The sequence below is a fragment of the Octopus bimaculoides genome, chromosome 8 (genome assembly GCF_046866305.1).
Source record: "Octopus bimaculoides isolate indiv1 chromosome 8, ASM4686630v1, whole genome shotgun sequence".
NCBI lineage: Eukaryota > Metazoa > Mollusca > Cephalopoda > Octopoda > Octopodidae > Octopus > Octopus bimaculoides.
Window position 1 is genome coordinate 52418182 of NC_142935.1, and position 24122 is coordinate 52442303.

The window sequence follows — 24122 nt, forward strand, 5'->3', positions numbered from 1 at the left end:
ATTTTAACTCTAAGTTTGATTTTTCAGTTTGCATAAGTTTTTTGAACAATAGGAAATTAGAAATTTACACTTTTTTGTTATCCATTTGATAGTTTACAATATATCATGCTTTCCAGCATCATAGACCTGGATACTGAGTTTTGTAGAGTTTGAATTACTTAATTACTGGAAGAACCATCCAAAGTGATGAGTCGGGTCACAGTCAATCTAGTCGATCACATTCGATTCTAGTCGATAATAAATAGAACAAGTAAAGCAAAATAAGTAAAACAAAATGGATTCAAAAGCTATTTTTAGGTTTATTTATTGAAAATTTTTATTACGTGGAAATAATACAAAAAAAGTATTTGAATTTTTGAACTCCATTGGAATCGGAGAATAATATGAACAAATATCACATTCTGGATATAAATCCTTTGTAAGCAAGTAACACTGAATTTTAATTCATTATGGAAAATAAAGCTTTAACTCATTATGAAAAGTGAAACTTATAAGAATCCCTTAATACATATCACAGCAGATAAAGGTTCATTTTATGCCGATAACCTTATGCAATACTGGAAACTAAAATCGTATGCAATAAACAGAATTTGAGTTTACTGGTATATGCAATTAACTTTAAAATTTTTACACACACGCGCGCATACACTCTGATACATATGTATACGTATAAGTTTAGAAAAAGTTTGTTAATACCTACGAAAACATTCATCAAAGATTTTCCTCAGCTATACATGAAAAATTATTTTTCATATTTATAGGAATGGATATTTTATTAATATGATCTGACGAGTATTTGTAAAAGTGTTAAATTAACCAATAAGAAATCAAAATGGAAATCATTCCGGTCTTTACGAAGAATTTTGCAGCTGAATTCTAGAAAAAAAAAAAAAAAAGAAGTGAAATTAGATTAAATAAAAAGAATTTAATTTGAGAAAATCTTAAAAACTTATTTTTGAGAATTGAAATGAAGCTATGATATTTTCCCTTTCGGTTTTCTGAATTTTGAGTGACCAAGAAAGTGGTGGATGGTACTACAACTACTCCTATTTTGACAGACGGACAAACTAAACAGAGTGAGACACACACACATACGCACAAAACACACACGGACGTCTAACACCAAACGCAACGGGTCACTCAACTAATTAGCGAAGCATCCATCACTAACATACTTCAACCATTAGCTCATAGATAAACTGGTTCTCTCTATCTCTTCTATCGATTCTACAATAATCACTATTCTTCCTAACTAGCTGGTTGCATAATCTCACAGCCCAGGTTGACTCGTCTCACCTAATTTTCTTCTTCAGTTATTCATACGGTATTCAAACCACAGAGTACCCTAAATTCTTCCTATCCTGCCTCTCCAAAATTCGCTCTTCTGGAATCCCTCTTTGTCTACGTGTTTTCTATACACGTTGAATTAGAGATTATCAAGCTGAGCATAAGCAATATCAATCTCACCAGTCTATGAAGATATAAAATGTCATAAGCACTGCCATTTATCCTTTGACCTTCTTATATAAAAAGAGAGATGTAGAATATTTTGGAACTGCTAATTTGTTACAATAGTGTATAGTTAACTGAATGATATAGTTAATAATAGTTAAAATAAGTAATCCGACCACAATTTGTGAAAATACATTGGTTCACAGTTCCATTGCATGAATTAGTGCAGTAGAAATGATTTCAAGCATGTACTATTTTGCATACACAGTAGAAGTCTTTATTGTTTTGAAACAACTTCACTACTTTTGCAACTATAATTAATCATTCTGAAGGCATCTATCATTATAGGTAGCGTTTCAATTTCCATTCTTCATGTTCTAGGTATGGCTCTTTCTACAATATTTAGAAAATTTCTCCATTTCTTTTGAAGATCCATTATTGTTTATTTAAATTGATACTTTGACTGTGAAGCACTTCGTTTCTTCGTGTCCTACCCAAAAATACCCGATAGATTAACCTAAATTTCCATGTTTGTGAATATTGTCATATCTCAAAGTTTGGTTTCTTAGTTCTTTTCTTGTGCAGGTTCAGTTTGCCTTTTATTCTTTTGGGGTTGATGAAATAAGTATCAATTGGGCACTGTGGTCGATATGACTGAGTAATCCCCTCCACCAAAATTTCAGGCATTTTCCCTACACTAGAAAGGATTTTCGTATTATTATATAATCACTTTCATCTATGGAACAAGAAAAGGCATTAAACAAAAACTAAATCCATGAATGTGTCCTAATTAGTTATACGGTAATGGAAGTAAATATATGAATAAATAAATGATAGTGACAAAGTGCATTGACTTGTTTGAGTGTTTTAATTGAGAAACCGCATTCAAAATATTCTATTGTCGAAAATTAGATACTTACCTTTTCGGTTGTAGTTGGTTGTGGAATTGACGGGTCATCAAATTTAATTACTGGGAAAGTTCGATTCGTATAGCTGATTAGCTACAAAGTTTTAGAATATTGATCAGTTGTAACTGTATATTTTAAACCGTTATATACCAAACTAAATTTAGAATTAAATAATTTAGTAAAGAATTATATTTTAGTAAAATTTCTACTGTAACTTAAAATAGATTAGTTCAATATATCTTGATGAGAAGAAATATACATGGCTTAAGATAGAATCGAAGACAAAACCCTACTCAATACCTTAAGTGTAATAAAAAAAAATGGTCTATAAAATAAATAAAATGAAATGCAATTCATGGGTTTTATTTGTAGATTTATTTTGGTTAGTATATAGTGAGGTGAGTTAAACATCACGTTATAATTCTGCTTGATCCAGTTTAGATTTCTAACTATAGTCATTTCTCATCATTTACGAAGCAAATCCTTTTCCGTCACAAGCGTCGTCCTGTTCCCCTAAAAGCACTCCATACAGAAAACTTTACTGTATTTCTTTCTTAATATATTTTAACAGAGTCATAGTAAATTAAATATAGATATATCTAATTTACACGTATTTGTATATACATGCATATGCAAACACATATTCACAAAAGTAATGCGGTTAAAAGGCTTATGCGGTTGAATTGATTTGGAATTCCGGATCTTAAAAGAAGTATTTAACAAGTGATAAAAGTTGCGAACGCTATAGAATCCCCAATAAAATCCTAGGGAGTCAAAACTAGAGCACATTTTAAATTATCATTTAAATTATTAAATTATTTAAATTAATTGGAAATAACTTCGAGGAAATGCATGAAGACATCACACACCTATTTCTCTCTTTCAGAGATGTCAGTTATTTGTCTAAAAATTATTCTAGATGAGCAAATGGGATTTCGTAATAGTTACGTTACATTACAAACGTAAGTTTCTTTAACTTAAGTAAAATGACTTCAACTCCAGCAAAAAAAAAAAAAAAATGAAGTAAATTAGCTTCAACTGCAGTAAAATATGCCCTGTGATTGAATCTGTTCTATACATATTACTACTAAATACATAATATATAGCTCAAACAGATTCATGAGTCGTATTCTGTTAGAAGGACCTTAATTGTTCTCACTATCATATCTTTGTAGTAGAGAGATTCGCCTCACACTCGAGTGGTTTCAGGTTCAACCCTATTTCAAGGTACTTCTAAAATAGCTTGGGTTGATTTAAATTCGTAAGTGAAATTTCAAAAGCGCAGAGTTTTATACGTATATTTGGGTGATCGACCTGTTGTAATGCCACCACCTTCCTTTGAGTACTTTTAGCAGAGTCCATTCTGTGAAAACGAATTGAACCAGTTCTCCCGTCTCATGATAAACTCGATATCCTTTACAATTTTCTACGGCAGCAATACATGTATAGCATTTTCTTTTCTACCTTATGTTCTCACACCAATATCGAAGGTACCGTAAAAGCTATTAGTGCAACTCTTCTGACTAAGCTACAATAACTTCACTAAATTGTCAAACTGATTCCAAAGTGAAAAATAGGTTCCCACTGCATGCAACAAGTATGCAGTAGCGCTTAAAATTGACTAATGTAAGTATTCATTTACAAATGTTAAAATTTCACGACAACCCTAAAGAATGTTTAAATGAGACACAAACTCAAAATCTAGCAAAGAAAAGAAGGAAAAGAAAAGTAATACTTACATTTGTCCTATTAAGACAAAGCTGAATAAAACCGACTTGGGGTTCCAAACCGTTGACTATTAATTCCATTTTTTTAATGGCATCTTGGTTATTCTTATATTGCAGTAAGTCAGTCCTGAAACAGATAATGATATTATATATTCAAGGACAGAAGCCGTGGTTTAAACAAGAGAAATGAAAATAAAAGTAAACCCAAGTAAAACCCTGAAAAACAAAAGTATGGATAAAAATGAAGGGTCATCGGTTTTAGAGTTGTGTGTGGGGGGGGGGGGGGTGATGCTGGTGCCGAAGGTCTCACCCTCTTTCTCGATATCCTGCCTTCGTGCTATCAATTCTTTGCTGGCTCTCCTCATTAACAAGACGTTTTATGTTCGTGTTTTTGGTTGTTGTTGTTAGAGGTTGTTTTTTTTTAAGTGGATTGTTGCAGTTGTGGTAGTTTTAGTGGAGTTTGTTGTAATGGCGGTAGATATGTTAATGATGGTGATGCTGGAGAAGTTGGTGCGGCTGAAGAGATTGGTATTGTTGCAGATATATCTGTGATTGCTGTGGGTGTGTTTTCAATATCTTTTGGTGTGTATTTGTGTGAGATATGATGTTTTGTATCTAATTTAATTTTCTTTTTTTTTTTGGTGAAGGGGCAGTCCTCACATTTACGTTTGGTGTATGTGTGGAATATCGGTGGGAGTCTATGCGTGTATTTAAGTTTAGAGGTAACTGAAACTGAGAGAGAGAGGGGGAGAGAGCGGGAGAGGGACAGCTTCGTTGGAGAGCCCTTGGGTGTTTTGTGTAAACGTTGTTTGTCTTTCTACTGTTGAAGGTGGTGGTGCATCTGCTGCTGGTATTCTTGGCGTTGTTGTTGTAGCTGTTGCTACTGTTATTGCAAATGTTGGTGTTCTTCCAGCAGTTGCTAGTTTTGCTGCTCTGTTGCTGATGTTGCCGTTGCTGTCAGGATTAGTGCCGCTTCTGTTATTGTCCGCTGGTGGTTTTTTTGTTGCGGATTTTTGATACCTTTTGGGTAAGGGGTCCTACGGTTCCCTGCCTTCTGTTGAGGGCAGAAAGCTCTCAGGTGGCTAGACTTTCTACACTGGTGGCACTGAAGCCTTCTACCTTCAACCGTATCAAGTAGCTCTTGCCCTCCCAGAAAACAAATGAGATCTAGGGTTTTCTGGACAGTGTCGGGTTTGACATGGACTACTCCCCTGTTGCAGATCTTGTGTCTCACGATATTGTGGTTGATTCATCTCTTGTTGTTGTTGTTGTTGTTGTGGCTGCTGTTGCTGCTGCGGTCTTTGACTTGCAGCTTTGGTTTCGAGATTGGTTGCAGCGTTTTCGACATTGGCTGCAGTGAAACTTCTCAGTTTCGTGCTCGCAAATTTTGGGATTTAGGAGTTACGTCTGTATTTTCTCCCTCCCTTTTCTTTTTGAGGGCCACTCGACGATCATCCACTCGGGTGGTTTTGTCTCATCTGGGGCCCCTTTTATATCCAAAGAGTCTGTAGGATTTCCTATGGCCTTATTTCCTCTCTGTTTGATGTTGTGGTTGCCGCTACTTTCCTCTTTAGGATTACAACGAATTTGGCGTTGGGAATATTGGAGCAGTGTGAGGCATCTCTCTCAGTTTCTCCACAGTGGGTAGAAAGCTTTTAAGTGGCCGGTTTTGTTCCAGATGTAACATCTGGATTTCCTTACCTCCATGACCATCCGCATCTGCTCACACTCACCGAAACAAAAAAAGTCCACGATAGCATGAACTTCTTCCAGAGCAACCAAAACCTGGAACGCTTGCTCTGTTTTGTTGAGGGCTTGATCTTCAGCTTATCACCTCCCCATGATCCTCTTGCATGACCTAGCCCCTATGAGCAGGTACGTCTGAGACCCTGACCTTCGTCACACGATGTCCTATGTATAAAGTGGGCATCAGTTACTTGTCACAGGAGCAAGTCAAAGCAGCCATCCTACGCGCTTCCTCTTCGTTGCTACAAAAGGTTAACACAGTCCCATATTGCTTTCCTCGACAGACATAAACTATGGAAGGCCACACCTTCTCCAGGCATTTTTCTATTTTGGCTGGAGAAGTGTATAGCGGCTTTCTCTCTCTGCAGTTAATGCAAATATAAATTATCGTTCCCTTTTTGGTGGAAATCCTTTCGGTAGAGACGGACTATATGTAATCTGAACCTTTCCCCGCCTTATTTATTAATTTTTTTTACGGAATCCCACGTTTTAGGCTATGGAGATTCCGATTCTGAAAAAAAGTTTTTTGAAAAATTTCAATCCCCCCCCCCACCAAGCAGGCTATTTACATGCTAGAAATAACAGCCAAATCTCACAAAACTAGTGTTAGGGTTAGGGTCAGGGTTACGGTCAGGGTCAGGGTTAGGGTTAGGGTTAGGGTTAGGGTTTGGGTTAGGGTTAGGTTTACCCTGTGGATCTATATAAAAACCGGAGGGGGGGGGCGGGGAATCGAAATTTTGAAATTGAGATTTCTGAAAATTTTTTTTCAGAATCGGAATCTCCATAGCCTAAAACGTGGGATTCCGTAAAAAAAAAAAAAAAGAAATAATAAAACAAAGGGGGAAAGGTTCAAATTACATATAGTCCATCTGGACCATCCTTTCCTCTTCTGGGAGAGCCATGACACCGAGTCGAATAACATCTTTTAAATATTTTTTAACTGTCCCCGCTTTCCCTTCAATGGAGGATCCCTGTATTTATTTACATTTGCGAAGGGAAGTTTTTCTTTCGGATATGTATCCTCGTTACTGTCTTCGTAAATAGCATTCCTGTTGATACTGTTGTAGAAGTCAGCGCTTTTGTTGATGCCGATACTGCTGCTGATAGTTATAATATTATCATTGTTGTTGTTGCTGCTGGTTTCGTTACTACTATTATTGTTGTTGGTGTTGTTCTTGCTGATGTTACTATTGTTGTTGTTGTCACGGGTCATGCTGGTGTTAGTGGTCTTGTTTTTGCTGTTGGTGATGTGGTTGTGGAGGCGCAATGGCCCAGTGGTTAGGGCAGCGAACTCGCGGTCATAGGATCGCAGTTTCGATTCCAGACCGGGCGTTGTGAGTGTTTATTGAGCGAAAACACCTAAAGCTCCACGGGGCTCCGGCAGGGGATGGTGGCGAACCCTGCTGTACTCTTCCACCACAACTTTCTCTCACTCTTACTTCCTGTTTCTGTTGTGCCTGTATTTCAAAGGGTCAGCCCTGTCACACTGTGTCACGCTGAATATCCCCGAGAACTACGTTAAGGGTACACGTGTCTGTGGAGTGCTCAGCCACTTGCACGTTAATTTCACGAGCAGGTTATTCCGTTGATCGGATCAACTGGAACCCTCGACGTCGTAAGCGACGGAGTGCCAACAACGATGTTGTTGTTGATGTTGGTGGTGATGGTAGTGTTGTTGTTGTTGGTGGTGGTGGTGTTATTGTCAGTAGGTTCTTTGCAAAAATCAAAGGGAGTGGCGACCGATACGCTTGGTTGACTACTATGCCTCGGGTCAATTGAACACGAGGAAGCCAATACATTTTCTCCTACACCCACTTCTCTGTTTAGACATAGATTGAAAAATGTGTCCGAGAATGTTTTCAGAACGGACTTTCCACCCGTTCCGTGATTGAAACGGGGTAAAAACTATTTTAGAAGATGCTTGAATACATCAACCAAACAATAATTACAATTTCAACGGCCGAAAATGGCAAAAGACAAGCAAAATTAGAGAAAACTCACCAGAGGTGATTCGAGCATGGATTCCACTTGTAAAACCAAATAATAATCCTTCCTACAATAGGCACAAGACCTGGATTTTTGGGGGGGAGGAGGATAGGATAGTCGATCACAGGACTCAACTGGTACTTTATTTATCTATCCCGAGAAGAATGAAAGGCAAAGTCGACCTCGGTGAAATTTGAACTCAGAGCATAAAAACAAACGAAATACCGCTAAACATTTCGCTCGGCGTGCTAATGTTTCTGCTAGCTCGCCGCCTTGAAGCCAAATGATGATAATATGAAGACTAGAAGAGGAACAGTTCTCACTTAAAGATCGTAGTTTAGTGAAATCTGAGTCACACACACACACGCACGCACACACTCTTACACACTCACTGATATACAGAAATAAACATATACTCAAAGATTCAAAGATCAATAGTAGATAGTTGGAGGGGTGAATACACACAGAGATACTTATGTGTATGTGTGTGCATGTATGTAAGTGAGTGTGTGTGTTTGTATGCAGTGTGTGTGGAATGGTTTGAGCATGTGTGTAAGTAGAAGTATGCATGAATGTGTGAGGATAAATTCATAGATAGATAGATTGATAGTTAGATGGGTAGATAGATACATAAATACATACATACCCGATCAGTTTGCGATCAAACTTTAAACTACTAGTACAAAGTTTTAGTTCTATTCGTGGATAATGCATAATGAAGGCTTGACACATTTCTTCATCAGTGCCAAGACCACCCTGTAAAGAAAATAGATTTATAAAATGATTATATAAGGTATGAAAACTACGTTAATCTTCATCAAATTTACAACGAGACAAAATACAAAAGCTCTAATGTCTTATTCTGTCACAAATTTTCTGTAAATTGGGTTCATTCTATTTTCAATGTCTCAAATTTTGTTTTTTCTAGGCCCATAAAGAAGACTACCAGCTACCAAGTTTCCTTGTTTGGTTGACTTGAAAATGCCTGAAATTTTGGGGGTGGGGACTAGTCGATCACGTCGACCTCAGTGTTTCAGTAGTACTTCGTTTATCGACCCCGAATTGATGAAAGGCAAAGTCGACCTCGGCGGTGTTTGAACTCAGAACGTAAAGACGGACGAAATGCCGCTAAGCGTTTTGGCCGGCATGCTAACGTCTCTGCCAGCTCGCTACTTCGATAATAATAATGATGATGATGATGATGATGATAATAATAATAATAATAATAATAATAATAATAATAATAATAATAATAATAATAATAATGCGATAAGGAAGAAAGAAAAGTCGATAGATATGACAGATTAGCTTGGGAAGTTAAGCAGTTGTGGTCGGTGAAGAAAGCAGCAGTAGTACCAATAATTGTCGGAGCCCTGGGAAGAGTGAGCAAAAGTCTGGAGAAGTACGTGAAACAAATAGGGGCTGCAATAAGGGTGGAGTACTTGCAGAAAGCAGCACAGCTTGGAACCACCCGAATACTCCGGAAGGTGTTCGAAAAATAAGAGGTGTTACCTTAGTTCACTGGTAGTGAACAGCTGACACCGCAGTACATCTCCAGCGTTAAAAGCTGTGCAAAGGTAATGACAATGATAATAATAATAATGTAATTGTATACTGCTAACTTAACGTGACAGTCCCAATAAGGGAATATACTACTGCTATTTAGCCCTAGGAAGCTGGACTGCTTCCTGTCGGCCTTGACACATTTCCTATGTCCTTATCTTTGCGAGGGGGAGACAAACTCCTCCACCCAGCCTAGCCTGCATTCAGGGACGTTTCTGAATCTTTTCTCGTCATCAGCCTGAAGTAGCACGACTAGCTAGTTGAAAAAGTCTGTAAACCTCTCGCAAAGATATATTATTTCAGTGAAACACATTCACTGGTTACAAAAATTAGAAATAGTAATAATGATTTCTTTTATTTGCCACCAGGACGGAGGATGAGGGGTACAATACAACGACAGACATAATGTTTGGGGGTTTAGATATAACGGAATGATAAAAAAGAAGTATATACAGTATACATTAAAAGAAGTGAAGTGTCCATAGTATACAGCTCAAGGAAGAAATTTGTGATGGATGAGGGGCTCTTGATACAGGCGGACCTCTTGGGATAATCGAGAAACCCACCATCTAAGATCATCCTGAATACCACGGACAAATATCTTTTCCAACTTCTTTCCTCCGACTCACAGGTCTACATCAATTCTTGCCATTATCAAGGACAGCACCTCCCTCTCCGCCCTCACTTTCCTTTTCAAGTGAAACTTGTAAAAGTCAATGAGGGCTTTACCAAAGAGGAATGTCTCTGTCCTTTTCCTTTTCCTTTCAGCTTCGTCCACCAGACAACCTCTTTCGCCACAGCAACCAGGCAAAGGAAACGTGCCTTGCCAGTCCGATTAAAGGAGGGTGGTGTGGCGATCATCATTATGGACTCGGATGACAGACGGATCCGTCCCACACGCGACACCAGCTGTTCGGCGTAACTTCACAAATCAGCAAGTTAGATGAAATAACTATATAAAGATAGTCAACTAAAAGTGATATTAGTTATTTGAAGTAACAATATGAAAAAGAGAATTCAAAAATCTAAAAATTAATATTTTCTGCAGAAATATTACTTACATTTGTAAAATTTGTTCTTTCTGTAGTGTCATAGACACATTCTATTTGTAGGATGTCATCCTGAAACAGAAAAAAATTAACAATAATAATAATAATAATAATAATAACTAGCTGGACCCGTGAAAAATTCATGGAAAACATAAAAAAATGTAAGCATCTGTAAACAGTGTACTGGTGCCATGAGAAATGTCTGCATGTTATGACCGTCTGTCTTTACCTTCTGAGTTCAAATTCTGCCGAGGTCGACTTTACCTTTCGTGCTTTCGGGGTTGATAAGTTAAGTACCAGTTGTGTACTGAGGTCGATCTAATCAACTGGCCCCCTCCACCCAAAACTTTCAGGTCTAGAAAAGTATATTGTGATAGTTACAGAATATAGAAAATAATGTAACACCAATGACTATATAATCCAACCAAAATATCTCAATTACACGAACGTAAACGGAATTACTATTTAACCTTAAAATATATCGTACATATTCAAAGAAGCTTCTTGGTTTAGTGGTACGGAACGTTTCTCCGGTGTTCTTTTATTCTTTTACTTGTTTCAGTCATTTGACGGTGGCCATGCTGGAGTACAACCCTTTAGTCGAAGAAATTGATCCCTGAACTTATTCCCTGTAAGCTTGATGCTTATTCTATCAATCTCTTCTGCTGAACAGCTAAATTACAGGGACGCAAACGCACCAACATCGGTTGTCAAGCAATGGTGGTGGGACAAACACAGACACACATACATACATACATACATACATATGACTGGCTTGGAGTTAGTAGTGATGCGGGCTGGTGCAATTTTGTGGTTTGCCGGTATGCCGAGAGAGATCCAGCGGGCCCCTGACTGGTTCCCTGATCTTAAAGGTGTAATGTGGACGTGTAATGATGGAGCGGCTGGTGTGGGGGTGATGCTAACTGGTGCGGTGGTCTTCCTCACAGTACTTCATGGTAGACAATATTTTGTGTGTATGTTACACCACGTTTTTGGCCTTGTCTGTTATCCCAATTGAGTGTCATAGCTCTTACTTTGATATTGTTCATAGCTCGTGCTCTTGAAAATGCGACATATAATTAGCCATGAGAAAATATCGGTTAAGGCAAATGTATTTCAACTTTTTAAAATATTTACCCTTGAGCCTTATTAATTTTCATTGAATATGCAAGTCGAAGTGGAAACTGAAGTCTATTTAGTGTGAATGAAATATGAGCTAAGAAAGAATCAACCTCGTCTCAACTGCCTTCTCTCCATGGATGATTTAAAACTGTTGTCGAAAACAGAGCCTGAAATGGAGAGGTTGGTTGAGATTATAGATATGCAGCAAGGATATAGGGATGGAATTCGGTATCTCGACGTGTGTTGTGCTCACTTTGAAACGGGACAAAAAAGCAGATTGTAAGGGCGTAGCATTGCCAAACGGAGAGAGAATTGAGGACTCGGATGATGATGAGTACAATTACCTCGGGATCCTGGAGCTGGACAATATCTTGCACAGAGAAATGAAAGACAAGGTCATCACTGCATATTTGAAGCGCTTCAAATATCTCTTGAAATCAAAACTGAACTCAAGGAACCTTGTGACTGCCATCAACATATGGGCTGTTGCTGTAGTCTACTACAGCGCACCCATCCTGAAATGGACACGAGCCGAGATTAACCATGCATGGTGCCCTCCGCCCTAAGGTGAACGTACACATGAAGCAGTGTAAAGGTGGACGTGGCCTGATTAGCATACGAAACAGCATCAACAATTAAAGAAAAAACATGATATAGTATTTGGTAAATAGTAGACAAGACTTGCTAAAGTATGTAGCTAAAACAGAAATATTTACTAGCAACGAACTTGAGAGTGTTAAGGAATTCCGATCACGAATAGCTAACCAGGGAGTAGCAATTCTACTCCGCATGGAATTACATGGTTAACTCCACCGTGAAACTAACAACTTAAAAGACCAGGAAGCATTACGGAGGTGGCTCAGCAAGGGTGACCTTAAAAAGAAGACTGAAAGCCTAAGCATCGCTCCCCAAGAATACCAACTCAGTAAAAAGGGATATATATCACACAAGTGCAACGAACCTCTGCAGAATATGTAGGAAGGTCAAAAGCGTGACTCATATTGTTAGTGCTTGTGAAAGTCTTGCGCAGAAAGAGTACAAGCGTAGACACGGCATGGTAGCCCGAAACCTTCACTGGCTAATATGCTGGAAGTATGGATACCAGGTAACGAGTGTTTGGTACCAGCATACACTGGAAAAAGTAATGGACTAAAACGGGAAGACAAAGATCCTCTGGGACTTTGACTTCCAGACAGACAAGGTGTTAGAGCACCGAAAGCCAGACATAGTAACCTTTAGGAGAGACAAACAAGAGTGCCTAGTAATCGACGGAACAGTGACTGATCAACATGTTATCATGAAAGAAAAACGATTGTTAAATATAGAACTCTGAGAATTGAGATTGCCAAGATGTGGCAGCAAGGAGAGTCAAACATAAAGGTTGTCCCTGTATCATGAGAGCATTGGGTTCAATACCACTCAACCTGAAGAAATATATGGAATCTTTAGAAATGCCCTACAATCTAGGTGTATTGCAAAAGTCGGCTTTACCTGGAACTGCGTCCGTATTGTGTAAAGTAATGTCTGTCTAAAGTCCTTGACAGACAGTACAAACACTCGGTAGGCACAATATGCTCAGTCAACTTCACGATACTGGATATTGTACGACATCTTCAATAATAGTAATAATGGATATAGAGTCATAAAGTGGCAAAAAGAACTGATGAGTATGGATACGAAGACATGGACATTACTGGCATTGATCAGAATATCCCTTTCCTAGAATGACAATGCTCAATTGTACTAGTCCAGGAGAAAGGATGAAAGAGGTTTGATCACTTGTCAGAACTGTGTACCTTCAAAGACCTGAACTGTCGACGCACCCTACCTTGGTGGTGCGTCGGCTTGCCCAGAGAGCATATGAAATTGGTAGACATGGTGGAATTGTTGGTTTAATCATGATGTTCTGGTAATCTGAGAAACTAGCTTTATTTATCGTCATTGATTTGTGAATATACAATTGCGATGTATAAAGCATAGCATGTTTATTAATGCAGCCATGTAAACATAATTTATTATACTCTGAAAATATTGTTACACGAAGAAGGCTGCAAAACAGCCGTAATCCTAAGAATTACAAGCGGTTAAGTAAATATACGCACTCCTCCTCATATCTCTTGACGTTTTATGGTTTATATACTCCTCATTAAATAATTCGTGATTTCAGTTGTATTAAACTATTCATTATATTCCTCTGTATTGGATTACTATGAGGTCTGTTGGCCACAATGTTCTATGAATCCATACGTCACACTACTAGAAATTTATGTATATATAAATAAATAAATAAATAAATATATATATATATATATATATATATATATATATATATATATATATATATATATATATATATATATATATATATATATATATATCCATACATATGTACTCATACACACACTTGTATACTTCATATATACATGTACGCACATATACACGGTAATGTCTACACATGCCTTCAGAAATGAGTGTTTGATTTTTGTGTACTTGTTATTGCACGTGCGTGTTGCGTATGCACATTTGTATGCGCGTGCGCGAGTGTGTTCAGGGTATATTCATATATCTTACCTTTAAAAGTGTCGTCTCCGTCTTGATGAACCTCAATTCTTGGTAGTTGAAATCATAATTGTCATCATACATGATATCAGGCAGCTTTTTACCATCACGATAATGATGAAGCCTTATCTTTCTCGCTGCCAAGTGTGCATGAAGTAGAATGGCTATCATCTTAACTCCGTCCTCATTCCATTGGATATTTTTTTCAGGTTTAATCTTTTGAGCAAGATGAAATAAGAATGTCTTAAATAATTGCTTCTAACATGGGTACAAGGGTATATCTACGTTGGTAGGCGGGATATGTCTACTAAATTGGTCCAGCACTTTTCTGACTTTTAGCTATGCGGGGAAATTACTGGTGTTTGGCCCTTTAAGAAAGCCTTGTATTTAAAAGATGTAGTATGGTCATTTTAATTGACCACTATACTTGATTGGTATTTGTTTTATCTACTCCAAAGTTTGAATAGAATAGAAGTATAAGCACAACAGTAGAATTATGCTGGTAATTCATGCATTTTTATAAAACCATATTTATGTAAATGAAGAATTTATTGATTAAAAATATTCTAATATCAACCTAAAAAGTACTGGAAGGCAACTTCAAATATAGAGGTGTATAAGTTCATAAGGTAAAGGAACTAAATTAAAAGTGTTTATTTCAGCTCTCGACTGGTTCAATCAATTCAGCATATGTATAAATATCAATACATTATCAAGTTGTTCATCATCCTTATATATTATCACTAGTAATATAATTTAGAGAAAACAAGAGTTTGGTGTCAAAACCAGAGATTAATACTGAAGATGTTGTGTTTCTGACCCAGTTTCAATTTATTTATTTCACAATTTCATTGAATTCATTCATTGTGCAAACGATGTAGTTAGAAACCTTATTTCACGAGACTTTATAAAGATCAAGAGTAAAACACTTACCATAGATCCACACGCCTCACAGTGTCCGTAATATTTGAATTCTTTGGCATAAGGTGGAATTAATTGCTTAAAATTATACACAGTATATCCAACTGATAACATTCCAACTTCGTATTGACGTTTAGATCTAGTAAGAGTTATTTCTATTCCAGAAGAATCGAGCGCGCCTACAATATGGAGAAAAGCAAATTGAAATATCTTAATTGAAAAGATTAAAAATAAAAGGAGAATGAGAGGGTAAAATAAAGAGTTAATCAATTCGAAAAAAATGTTAAACTGGAAGAGTTGGTCAAATAGAAAAGAATGCCAAATATGAGAGTACGTCGAAAAGGAAAATAGAATGACTAAATCAGTATGTGAAAGAGAAGAGTATATCAAACAATCTAATCATGTAAAACAAACAAATATATCAAATACAGGGAACAAAATGAACCTACCTTCCATCTTTTGTTGATTATCGTAATGCATTTCCAGCAAATAGTACGCAGGATCATCTTTACTTCCAAAAGACATTCCAGTATGTTCAGGGAGAACGAATTTCTAGGAGAAGCAAACGTATATGTATGTATTTATGTATGTATGTATCAGTCTGTCTGTCTATCTATCTATCTATCTATCTATCTATCTATCTATCTATCTATCTATCTATCTATCTATCTATCTATCTATCGATCGATCGATCGATCGATCGATCGACCAATATCGGGAGCAAAAGTGTACGTACGCCGCTATATGTATATATAATTCCTCCAAAAATGGAACAAGAACGCAACAGACGATAATAAAACATATGGACAGATAGACGATACTAAGACATTAAGGAAAGTACTTCCCCCGATCAGGAAAGTTGGTGATCCTGGATGTGAGCAAGAGCGAAGGTGGTGCCTTTAGACTGGTGGCCGTCTATGCCCCTACCGAGCCAAATGGCCGGATTTCTATAGGCGTCTGGAAACCTTTCTGGGTACATATCGCACTTTATTGTTAGTGGGGGACAGTAATGGCATCTTAGACGTACGCTGGGATTGCGTGGTAGTAACTGATAGAAGCGGGGTGGGTTCAAAAGCCTCACGCACCTGATCAGCCAGTTCCAACTATCTGACAGATACCAACGAGATTTCCTTCATGCCCCAGTGTGGACCTGGACCGACCACAGAGGATCATCTAGATCGTACATAGACATGATTTTCACTAGGAAACTAGATAGCAATGGTGTAGGCTGTCCACTTTTTAAAACGGTCGCCTATTCATATCACAAGTCTGTAGTCTTTACGGTCGACCTAGATAAGATTAGGATCAAATTACTGGAAGCTGAATATGTCTTTCCGGCACGTAAGGCTTACAGGGACCAGGTCAACAATTTAGTTAAGCAAAAGTTGTCAGGGATGTAGTCGACAACAGGTGGTGGTGGGGAGTCTCAAAAGAGTGATTAGGGTGATTTCGATAGGGTTTAGCAAAGAAGTAGTGTTAGAAAAAAAGAAAGGAAGAGGAGCTGGTAGCTAAGTTAGTAGCATTGCAACCGACGTGCTATCAGCGAGAATGGCATTAGATCATTTCTTCAATGTTTGCATTATCAGAGTTAAGGCACGTGCTCTGAGAAACGTGGGAAGCAAAGCTGTTCAATGGGCCCGCGTGGCGGAGGCGCAGCGTGGTAACAAAACCACAGTTCGGTCTTTGACGGACCAAGACGGACACAAGCTGAGCGATTCCAGGCAGAAGTGTGAGGCCTTTTGCCAGCACTTTGCTCGGTTGTTCGGGGTGACTGGTAGGTCAGAGACGATAGCCGACTTCAATCCCTACCTCGACGGTCGACGCTGAGCGCTGTGAAAGACCGATGACTTCATCCGAAATTGAGGATGCCCTTGTCGGCTGCACGAGGCGCAAGTCACCCACTTTGGATGGTCTGCCCTACGATCTTTATGTAAATATGCCAGACTTGTACTCCGACCTCCTCGAAGTGCTCTACTGCAAATCGCAGCAGAACGGGAGTTCTGTGATGCTAATATGGAACGTAGAAAACAAGAGGGACATATTAGATAACTTCAAGTCCATAACTCTGCTCAAGAGAGTTTAAGATTTTGGTAAGGTGTTACCAAAGAGGTTGGCGCTTGTCACAGAAGATTTGGTTGGGGAGGCACAAACTTGCGCAATCCTAACCAGGTCCATACACGACAACCTACACCTTATGCGATACATCATAGAAAGAGTAGGGTGTAAACCTGGATTCGGTAGGGCTCTGATCAATCGAAAATATTCGATAGGGTCGACCATCAGTACCTGGAGGCTGTCTTCAATGCAGTTGGCTTCGGTCCCGTCTTCAGCAGCTGGCTTCGGCCTCGTCTCCAGCAGCTGGCTTCGGCCCCGTCTCCAGAAGCTGGATTGCTGCAATGCACAGTGACATCTCGGTAGTCAAAGTTGATAGCCACCTCTTGGAACCGTTTCAAATTACCAGATCGGTCCATCAAGGGTGCCTTCTCTCCTCCCTTCTGTACTTATTGACTCTTGAGTCTTTCCTGCGGAATCTGGAGCTGCTGCAGGGCATCCCACTCAAACCGGAATGTGGAAGGGCTATGTTGGCTTATGCGGATGACATCATCATGATGGTGTCGGATACCTCAGAAATCGAGTTAGTGGGCACATTATTGGAAGAATATGAAAAGTTGACGGGAGTAAACCTTAACCCGGATAAGTCAGTGGGCTTGCAACTCAGTACCTGAAGAGGCAAGTCCTTGTCGTCCAACAGCGTCGTTGGGCGCTGGACGGACGGACCGGTAAAGTTGCTTGGGGTTTGATTCGGACCAAACCTCCAGGTGGATAAGAAATGGGACGAGGTGATGAGCAGGGTAGCCAGTGTCACTGGAAGTGGGCTGCGAGGAAGCTGTCACTGAAGGGTCGAGTGGAGGTGGCGAATGCGTATATAGCGTCCGTCATCTACAACCGCCTGACCGTTGTGCCTTGCCCCCGTTCGCGCCTCACCAAGCTGGAGTGCCTCCTCTTCTTCCAATTCTTGTAGAGGGGACAGGTTCCATTGGTCAGGCGGTCCATCTGTTTCGAGCACCTTCTATGCGGAGGGCTGGACATGCCGTAGCTAATGATACGTAGGCAAGCGCTGAGGCTGCGGCATCTCCAAATATTCTGCTTAAACGGTGAAGAGGTATGGTCACCGTTTGTCAAACGGGCCTTTCCGCAGCTCATCTCCAGCTGCAGTCCTGGGCCAAGAAGAGATCCAGACAGGGTGACTGACATCTGGGATGTTGCCAGGCACTCACTGCCCTCTATCAGGCGGGCAATACGGTCAGTGGAACATCCACTCTCGAGTTCTGTAGAGGGTTAGTAATTGGAAAGTGCGATGACACACTCGGGAGACTCTAGGCGCCGCCGAAGTCGAACTGACCAATCTGCTCCGGAGGACTTTTGAGCCGGTGACGATGGATAACTTCCCGAAATCTCTCGCTTGGCAGTGCTACCGGGGGATACTGCCGGTTCTACTGGTACGGAAGAGCTCTTAGACGGACCTGCTCGAGTTGTGCGCAGAGCGACGAAACCGTTTTGTACGCACTCGTCCGGAATTACTTAGGACTCATGGGATCTTTGACTGCTTTAAGTTCTTCCCCCCCCCCCCCGCCCCAAAAAACTCGATGAGTGGAAAAATCAATAAACCGATTCCTTATGGGATTTCCCAATCAAATTGTCTGCAACCCATTTTCAGCCAAACGTTTACCAATTTCAATGGATTTTGCTCAAATTTGACTTCCATGTAACTTAGTTTGGTTTGAAACAAAGCGCTTGATTAGCTTAATAATCGTAACTTAATCTCGGACAACGCCGGGCTATAACTGCTAGTTATTACTATCATCATCATCATCATCATCATCATCATCATCATCATCATCATCATCATCATTATTATTATTATTATTATTATTATTAATATTGTTATTATTGTTATTATTATATCTAAGTGTATCTTTTAATGTGATCATTATTACTTGTAGGCCTCTGTCTGTTTTTTATAGCCTGGGGAGACACTTACGCTGATTCATAATTATCGACTTTGTGTTGTTTACTTCTACGTTTGTTATTTCTTCAATCGGTTCGTCTCCGTCCTCGGTTATAACTGCTCTGGTGTGTGTTATTTTGTCTGTTGTTTTGTGCTTTTATGGTGGAAGGAAGATTGTAAGCGACGAGGACCAAATGGGACCAAATGGTCAGCCAAGCGTGCGAAATTACGTAGGAGCAAACGAAGGTCCCTTCAGAAGCCGCTATACCAACTACAAGTCCTCCTTCAATATCACAGTGAGACGTAACGCCATAACCATTGCCAACCTTGTATGGTCGTTGAAACAAAGCACCACCGAGTACTGACAAAGTGGAAGATTTTAGAGAAATGTAAGGCATACTTCAGTAGCAGCAGGAGGTACGATTATGCATGGCTGAGAAAAGAAGAGCGTTATTAAAGAACTCTCAGCACCCAGGCATCCGCCTAAACGGCAGAAGTGAAATTTTAATCCTAGCCTGCATGAAAGGAAGTACATCCTATCATACATGCGTGCCTCATCATGGTTAAAATCATCAGTCCTCCAGCTTCCACCCTCCCATCATCTATACCTGAGAATCCAGCAAAGAGTTTGACCGGAACATACTCAAACGCACTCACAAAACACATACGCCCTACACATACACGGCAGACATCTACCAATAGACCCTTTCCACCACTCCCAATACTCCCTCACACTTATTGTACCCCTACATACACTCAATCCATACATAAATGCCCCAAAGAATTTAACAAACGGTTTTAACAAAAACATAAAAGGCAAAATCACAATAATGAACACGTGTATACAACCTTTGGGTTCCCCCGCCCCTGAAAACGCTGCACATATAATACCACTACACGAATTTCATTTCTACAAGAACATCAACCATAAAACATACATATATTTCCAATACGCACTTTTCCAGAAAACTCTTGTCATCTTGCAACAGCCCTAGAAATGGTGCTTTGGTACCAAGAGGGCATAACTCTTAACTTAACTCTTGCTCAGTTGGTTTTATCGTCTTTTTGACAGCAATCACAAAACGGATGCGTCTGTTCACTACCAACAATAAACAGTTGCCATATTTCATTCCATAACTGCCATCTCTGAAGAGCACAAGGTTACATAATCTGACTGGTACCTAACACTCCGTTGAACCCCTAGTTCGAAACCAACCGGTAAGGTCGGCTGCAATGGATATATAATACTGTACACTTCGAATAACATACCCACTCTGCATTTTCTTCCTGATTTCCTGATTCTTAGAGGGCTATACATACATACATACATACATACATACATACATATTATTGTTATTGTTCTTTAGTACAAGTAAAAAATCGTTATCATTTATCATTTACCAAAAATACAAAACCAGCTTTTCATTTTACTCTCTCTTTCTATCTATCTATCTATCTATCTATCTATCTATCTATCTATCTATCTATCTATCTATCTATCTATCTATCCCTCTCTCTCTCTCTCTCTCTCTCTCTCTCTCTATATATATATATATATATATATATATATATATATATATATATATATATATATATCTCAATCTTTCTCTCGTATTCTTTCTCTCTCCCTCTATTTATCTATCTTTAATCTGTCTGTCTGTTTATGTGTCTGTCTATCTGTCTGTGTGTCTGTGTGTTTGTCAGTCTATCTATCCATAATTCATATGCAGATATACACACATATACACATCACACAGACACATTCACACACTCATGAATGAGTAAATTTACTATTATGAGGAATTTCCATCGAATTTATTCGCATTTTCATTGTTAGAAATATTCTCAAAGTGTCAAAAATTTTGAAGTATAAAACAGATTTTTGTAAAGGTCATTTCAAGATATAAGGACGTCTTGGATCATCAGAACTTACTGTAAAATTGCCTACATTCCGAAAAAGCTTAAAACCTCAAGTAAATGGTCCCTGTATCATTACAAATACTGTAGTGGTGCACATGTACCTACCTTGGATCAAGCATATCCAAAATGCTTTAACCAGATAAAAGTCTTTCTTACAAACTAAACGTATTACACTGCACTTGTGTAACGTATCACTTCATTGTTGTCAGGTAATATCAATAATGTAAAGAAGTCACCACTAAAGTTATCAGAGTAACAACAAGGGGTATTAACCTATTGAAGAACTCACAAATTCAAGAAAATATATCTAGTAGACGTCTTGTGAAACCAGGAGTGATTAATGGGGATAGGCGTCAGTTTGGATACAGGCAGTTCTGTTAAGATTGTTGTTAGTGTTAGAATATTTGTTGTTGTTGGCACTCCGTCGCTTACGACGTCGAGGTTTCCAGTTGATCCGATCAGCGGAACAGCATGCTCGTGAAATTAACGTGCAAGTGGCTGAGCACTCCACAGACACGTGTACCCTTAACGTAGTTCTCAGGGATATTCAGCGTGACACAGTGTGACAAGGCTGACCCTTTGAATTACGGGCACAACAGAAACAGGAAATAAGAGTGAGAGAAAGTTGTGGTGAAAGAGTACAGCAGGGCTCTCCACCATCCCCTGCCGGAGCCTCGTGGAGCTTTTAGGTGTTTTCGCTCAATAAACACTCACAACGCCCGGTCTGGGAATCGAAACCGCGATCCTATGACCACGAGTCCGCTACCCTAACCACTGGGCCATTGCGCCTCACATGTTAGAATATAATTGTAGGTATATGTCTGCCTAAAACTAACATATGTCCCTTTATTTTTTCTATAGTATCTTCGCCTTAATCATTACACAATTTAACTTAAAACATAGCCAGTATTTTATTAAGTCACATTCGAATTAACTGATTATCAAAGATTTATAGACATCCGATTTCATTTAAAAGAAGACTATCCGACTACAAATATTCAATCATCATCCTGTTACAGTCACTGACCTGCAAATACACTCTTTGCTGTGTTTATCAATGTTACCACTGCATATTTTCGTCTAACTGCATACATTTTCTACTCCACAACCACTCGGACATTTCAACTTTGATCGAAGAATTTGGAACAGTACCAAAAGGATTTTTATAAATATTCTGTTGTAATGTAACTTACCGAGCCTCCAACTGCCCATCCGAAAACAATTTCGTTACAATAGTACCAGTCAATTGGCATATTTGGTGAGTAGCATTTTGTTTCATATCCAATATGTTTTCCTTTCGAAGTGTTTCTGTAGCAGCCATATAGTAACATATGGTGAACAAAAGCTTCATTTCCATCTTGGATGTAAGGAGAAAACTGAAAGAAGATATATTTTTAATCGTGTAGGAATTTTATTAATATTTGATTTTAACAAAAATTAACTACTACCCAGTTCTCTCGCATCCTAATTTTCGTTCAAAAATACGAATTTTTCTAAGATAAAGGCAGCTCTATTTTGTTGAAATAATATTTCTGCTTCTATTTCGAGTTTTTACTGACCTACCTTGCCAACCGAAACAGAGATCAAGCTAAATACTGTAATGCATTTTGCTTGGTGCTCTACGGCCTTATTTTTTGTAGTAAATAAAAAATACATTGGCAAACTTTTTCCATTGAGACAAGCGATTAAAACGAACGTGGAAAATAGCGATCAAATGATCTCTAACAGAGGTACCCCCTCCAAAAAAAAAAAAGCAAAAAACACAGAATCAAAAGAAAGAGTTTCAATGGATTAAACTGATATTCTTTAAGGTCGAAACTTTTCCGTTGATTTCACTATTTTATGCTGATGACCAGATGCAGATGCACATCATCTAAATTTTCTATTTTGTCCAGAATTTTCGTCCAGCTGATCTTGGAGTTACACCTTTTTTGGTCGCTTTTAGTTTTGAACATTCCAAGAGGGAGAACTCCTCTTTTCGTAACTTGTATTAACTAAATTGGTTATAAATTTCTTCATTACACATTATAATACGAAGAGCGATATTAAAGAGTTCTCAGCACCCAGGCATCCGCCTAAACGGCAGAAGTGTAAATTTTAATCCCTGCCCACATATAAGGAAAGAAAGTACATCCTATCATACATGCGTGACTCATCATGCTTATAATCACCAGTCTCCCAGCTTTGGCCCTCACATCATCATATATAGACCTGAGAATCCAGCAAAGAGTTTGATCAGAACATACTCAAGCGAACTCACAAACACACACGCCGTAACACGGCGGATATTTAACTGCTTTTCCGAAGCCTCATATTGTCGTTAATTGCTCGAAATGAAGAGTAGATGAACAGCCGACAACTGATGAAGGGTAGTTTTTTATGTTATTTGTCTTGTTTTCCATTTGTTTCTCTCGTTGTTCGCATACCAAAGTTTGTCTTCGTATTTCATGTTGTTTTCTTATTTCACGTTGTTTACGTTTTGCGACGTCCTGTATCCATATATTCATATATAGATATACATATACATATATATGCATGTATGTACATATATGTATGTATATATACATATACATATATATATATATATATATATATATATATATATATATATATATATATATATATATATATATATATATATACATATATATATGTATATATGCATATATATACATATATATATATATATATATATATATATATATATATATATATATATATATATATATATATATATACGTGAGAGAGTTAGGGGTTGGGGGTTCAACCCACTAAGGGATAGTATCTATCCAGTATACTGCTGGGAGGGTACCCAATTATTGCTACACTAGTGCTATCCTAGGTGCAATCAATGGGAGCGGGTAAAAGTGGAGGTTTTACCCAAAATTTGTGTAACAATTAGAAAATGGAGGATAATATGCTGAACCCAACTACTTGCAGACGGTGTATCCCGTTGAATTCATTAGTTTAATTCATAGCAAAGGTGACAAAAAAAGGAAGAAAAGAAAAAGAAAGAAAGAACCAAAGCACAGGTGTCCATGGCAGACTATGTTATTTTGCCAACATGGTTTACATATAGAGGTACAAAGTACATAAGGAATTAGAGGATGAACAGAAGTTTAATCTTACAGCTGTTTCGGCCTAGTTTTAGCAAGCCCCA

General features: G+C 38.5%; 1 protein-coding gene across 1 annotated transcript in view; it reads right to left on the minus strand.

Moving 5' to 3' along the window:
* Positions 1-290: 290 nt before the first annotated feature.
* The window catches only part of LOC106881907 (DBH-like monooxygenase protein 1), a 33773-nt gene continuing 9941 nt past the window's right edge, over positions 291-24122 (minus strand). The window contains exons 5-13 of the mRNA XM_014932430.3: positions 22156-22338; positions 15483-15585; positions 15046-15212; positions 14125-14328; positions 10444-10503; positions 8466-8575; positions 4100-4214; positions 2373-2453; positions 291-876 (exon numbers count right to left, since the gene is read on the minus strand). Coding sequence (XP_014787916.1) covers positions 808-876; positions 2373-2453; positions 4100-4214; positions 8466-8575; positions 10444-10503; positions 14125-14328; positions 15046-15212; positions 15483-15585; positions 22156-22338 — 1092 coding nt within the window. The 3' untranslated portion in view covers positions 291-807. The remainder of the gene's footprint in view (positions 877-2372; positions 2454-4099; positions 4215-8465; positions 8576-10443; positions 10504-14124; positions 14329-15045; positions 15213-15482; positions 15586-22155; positions 22339-24122) is intronic.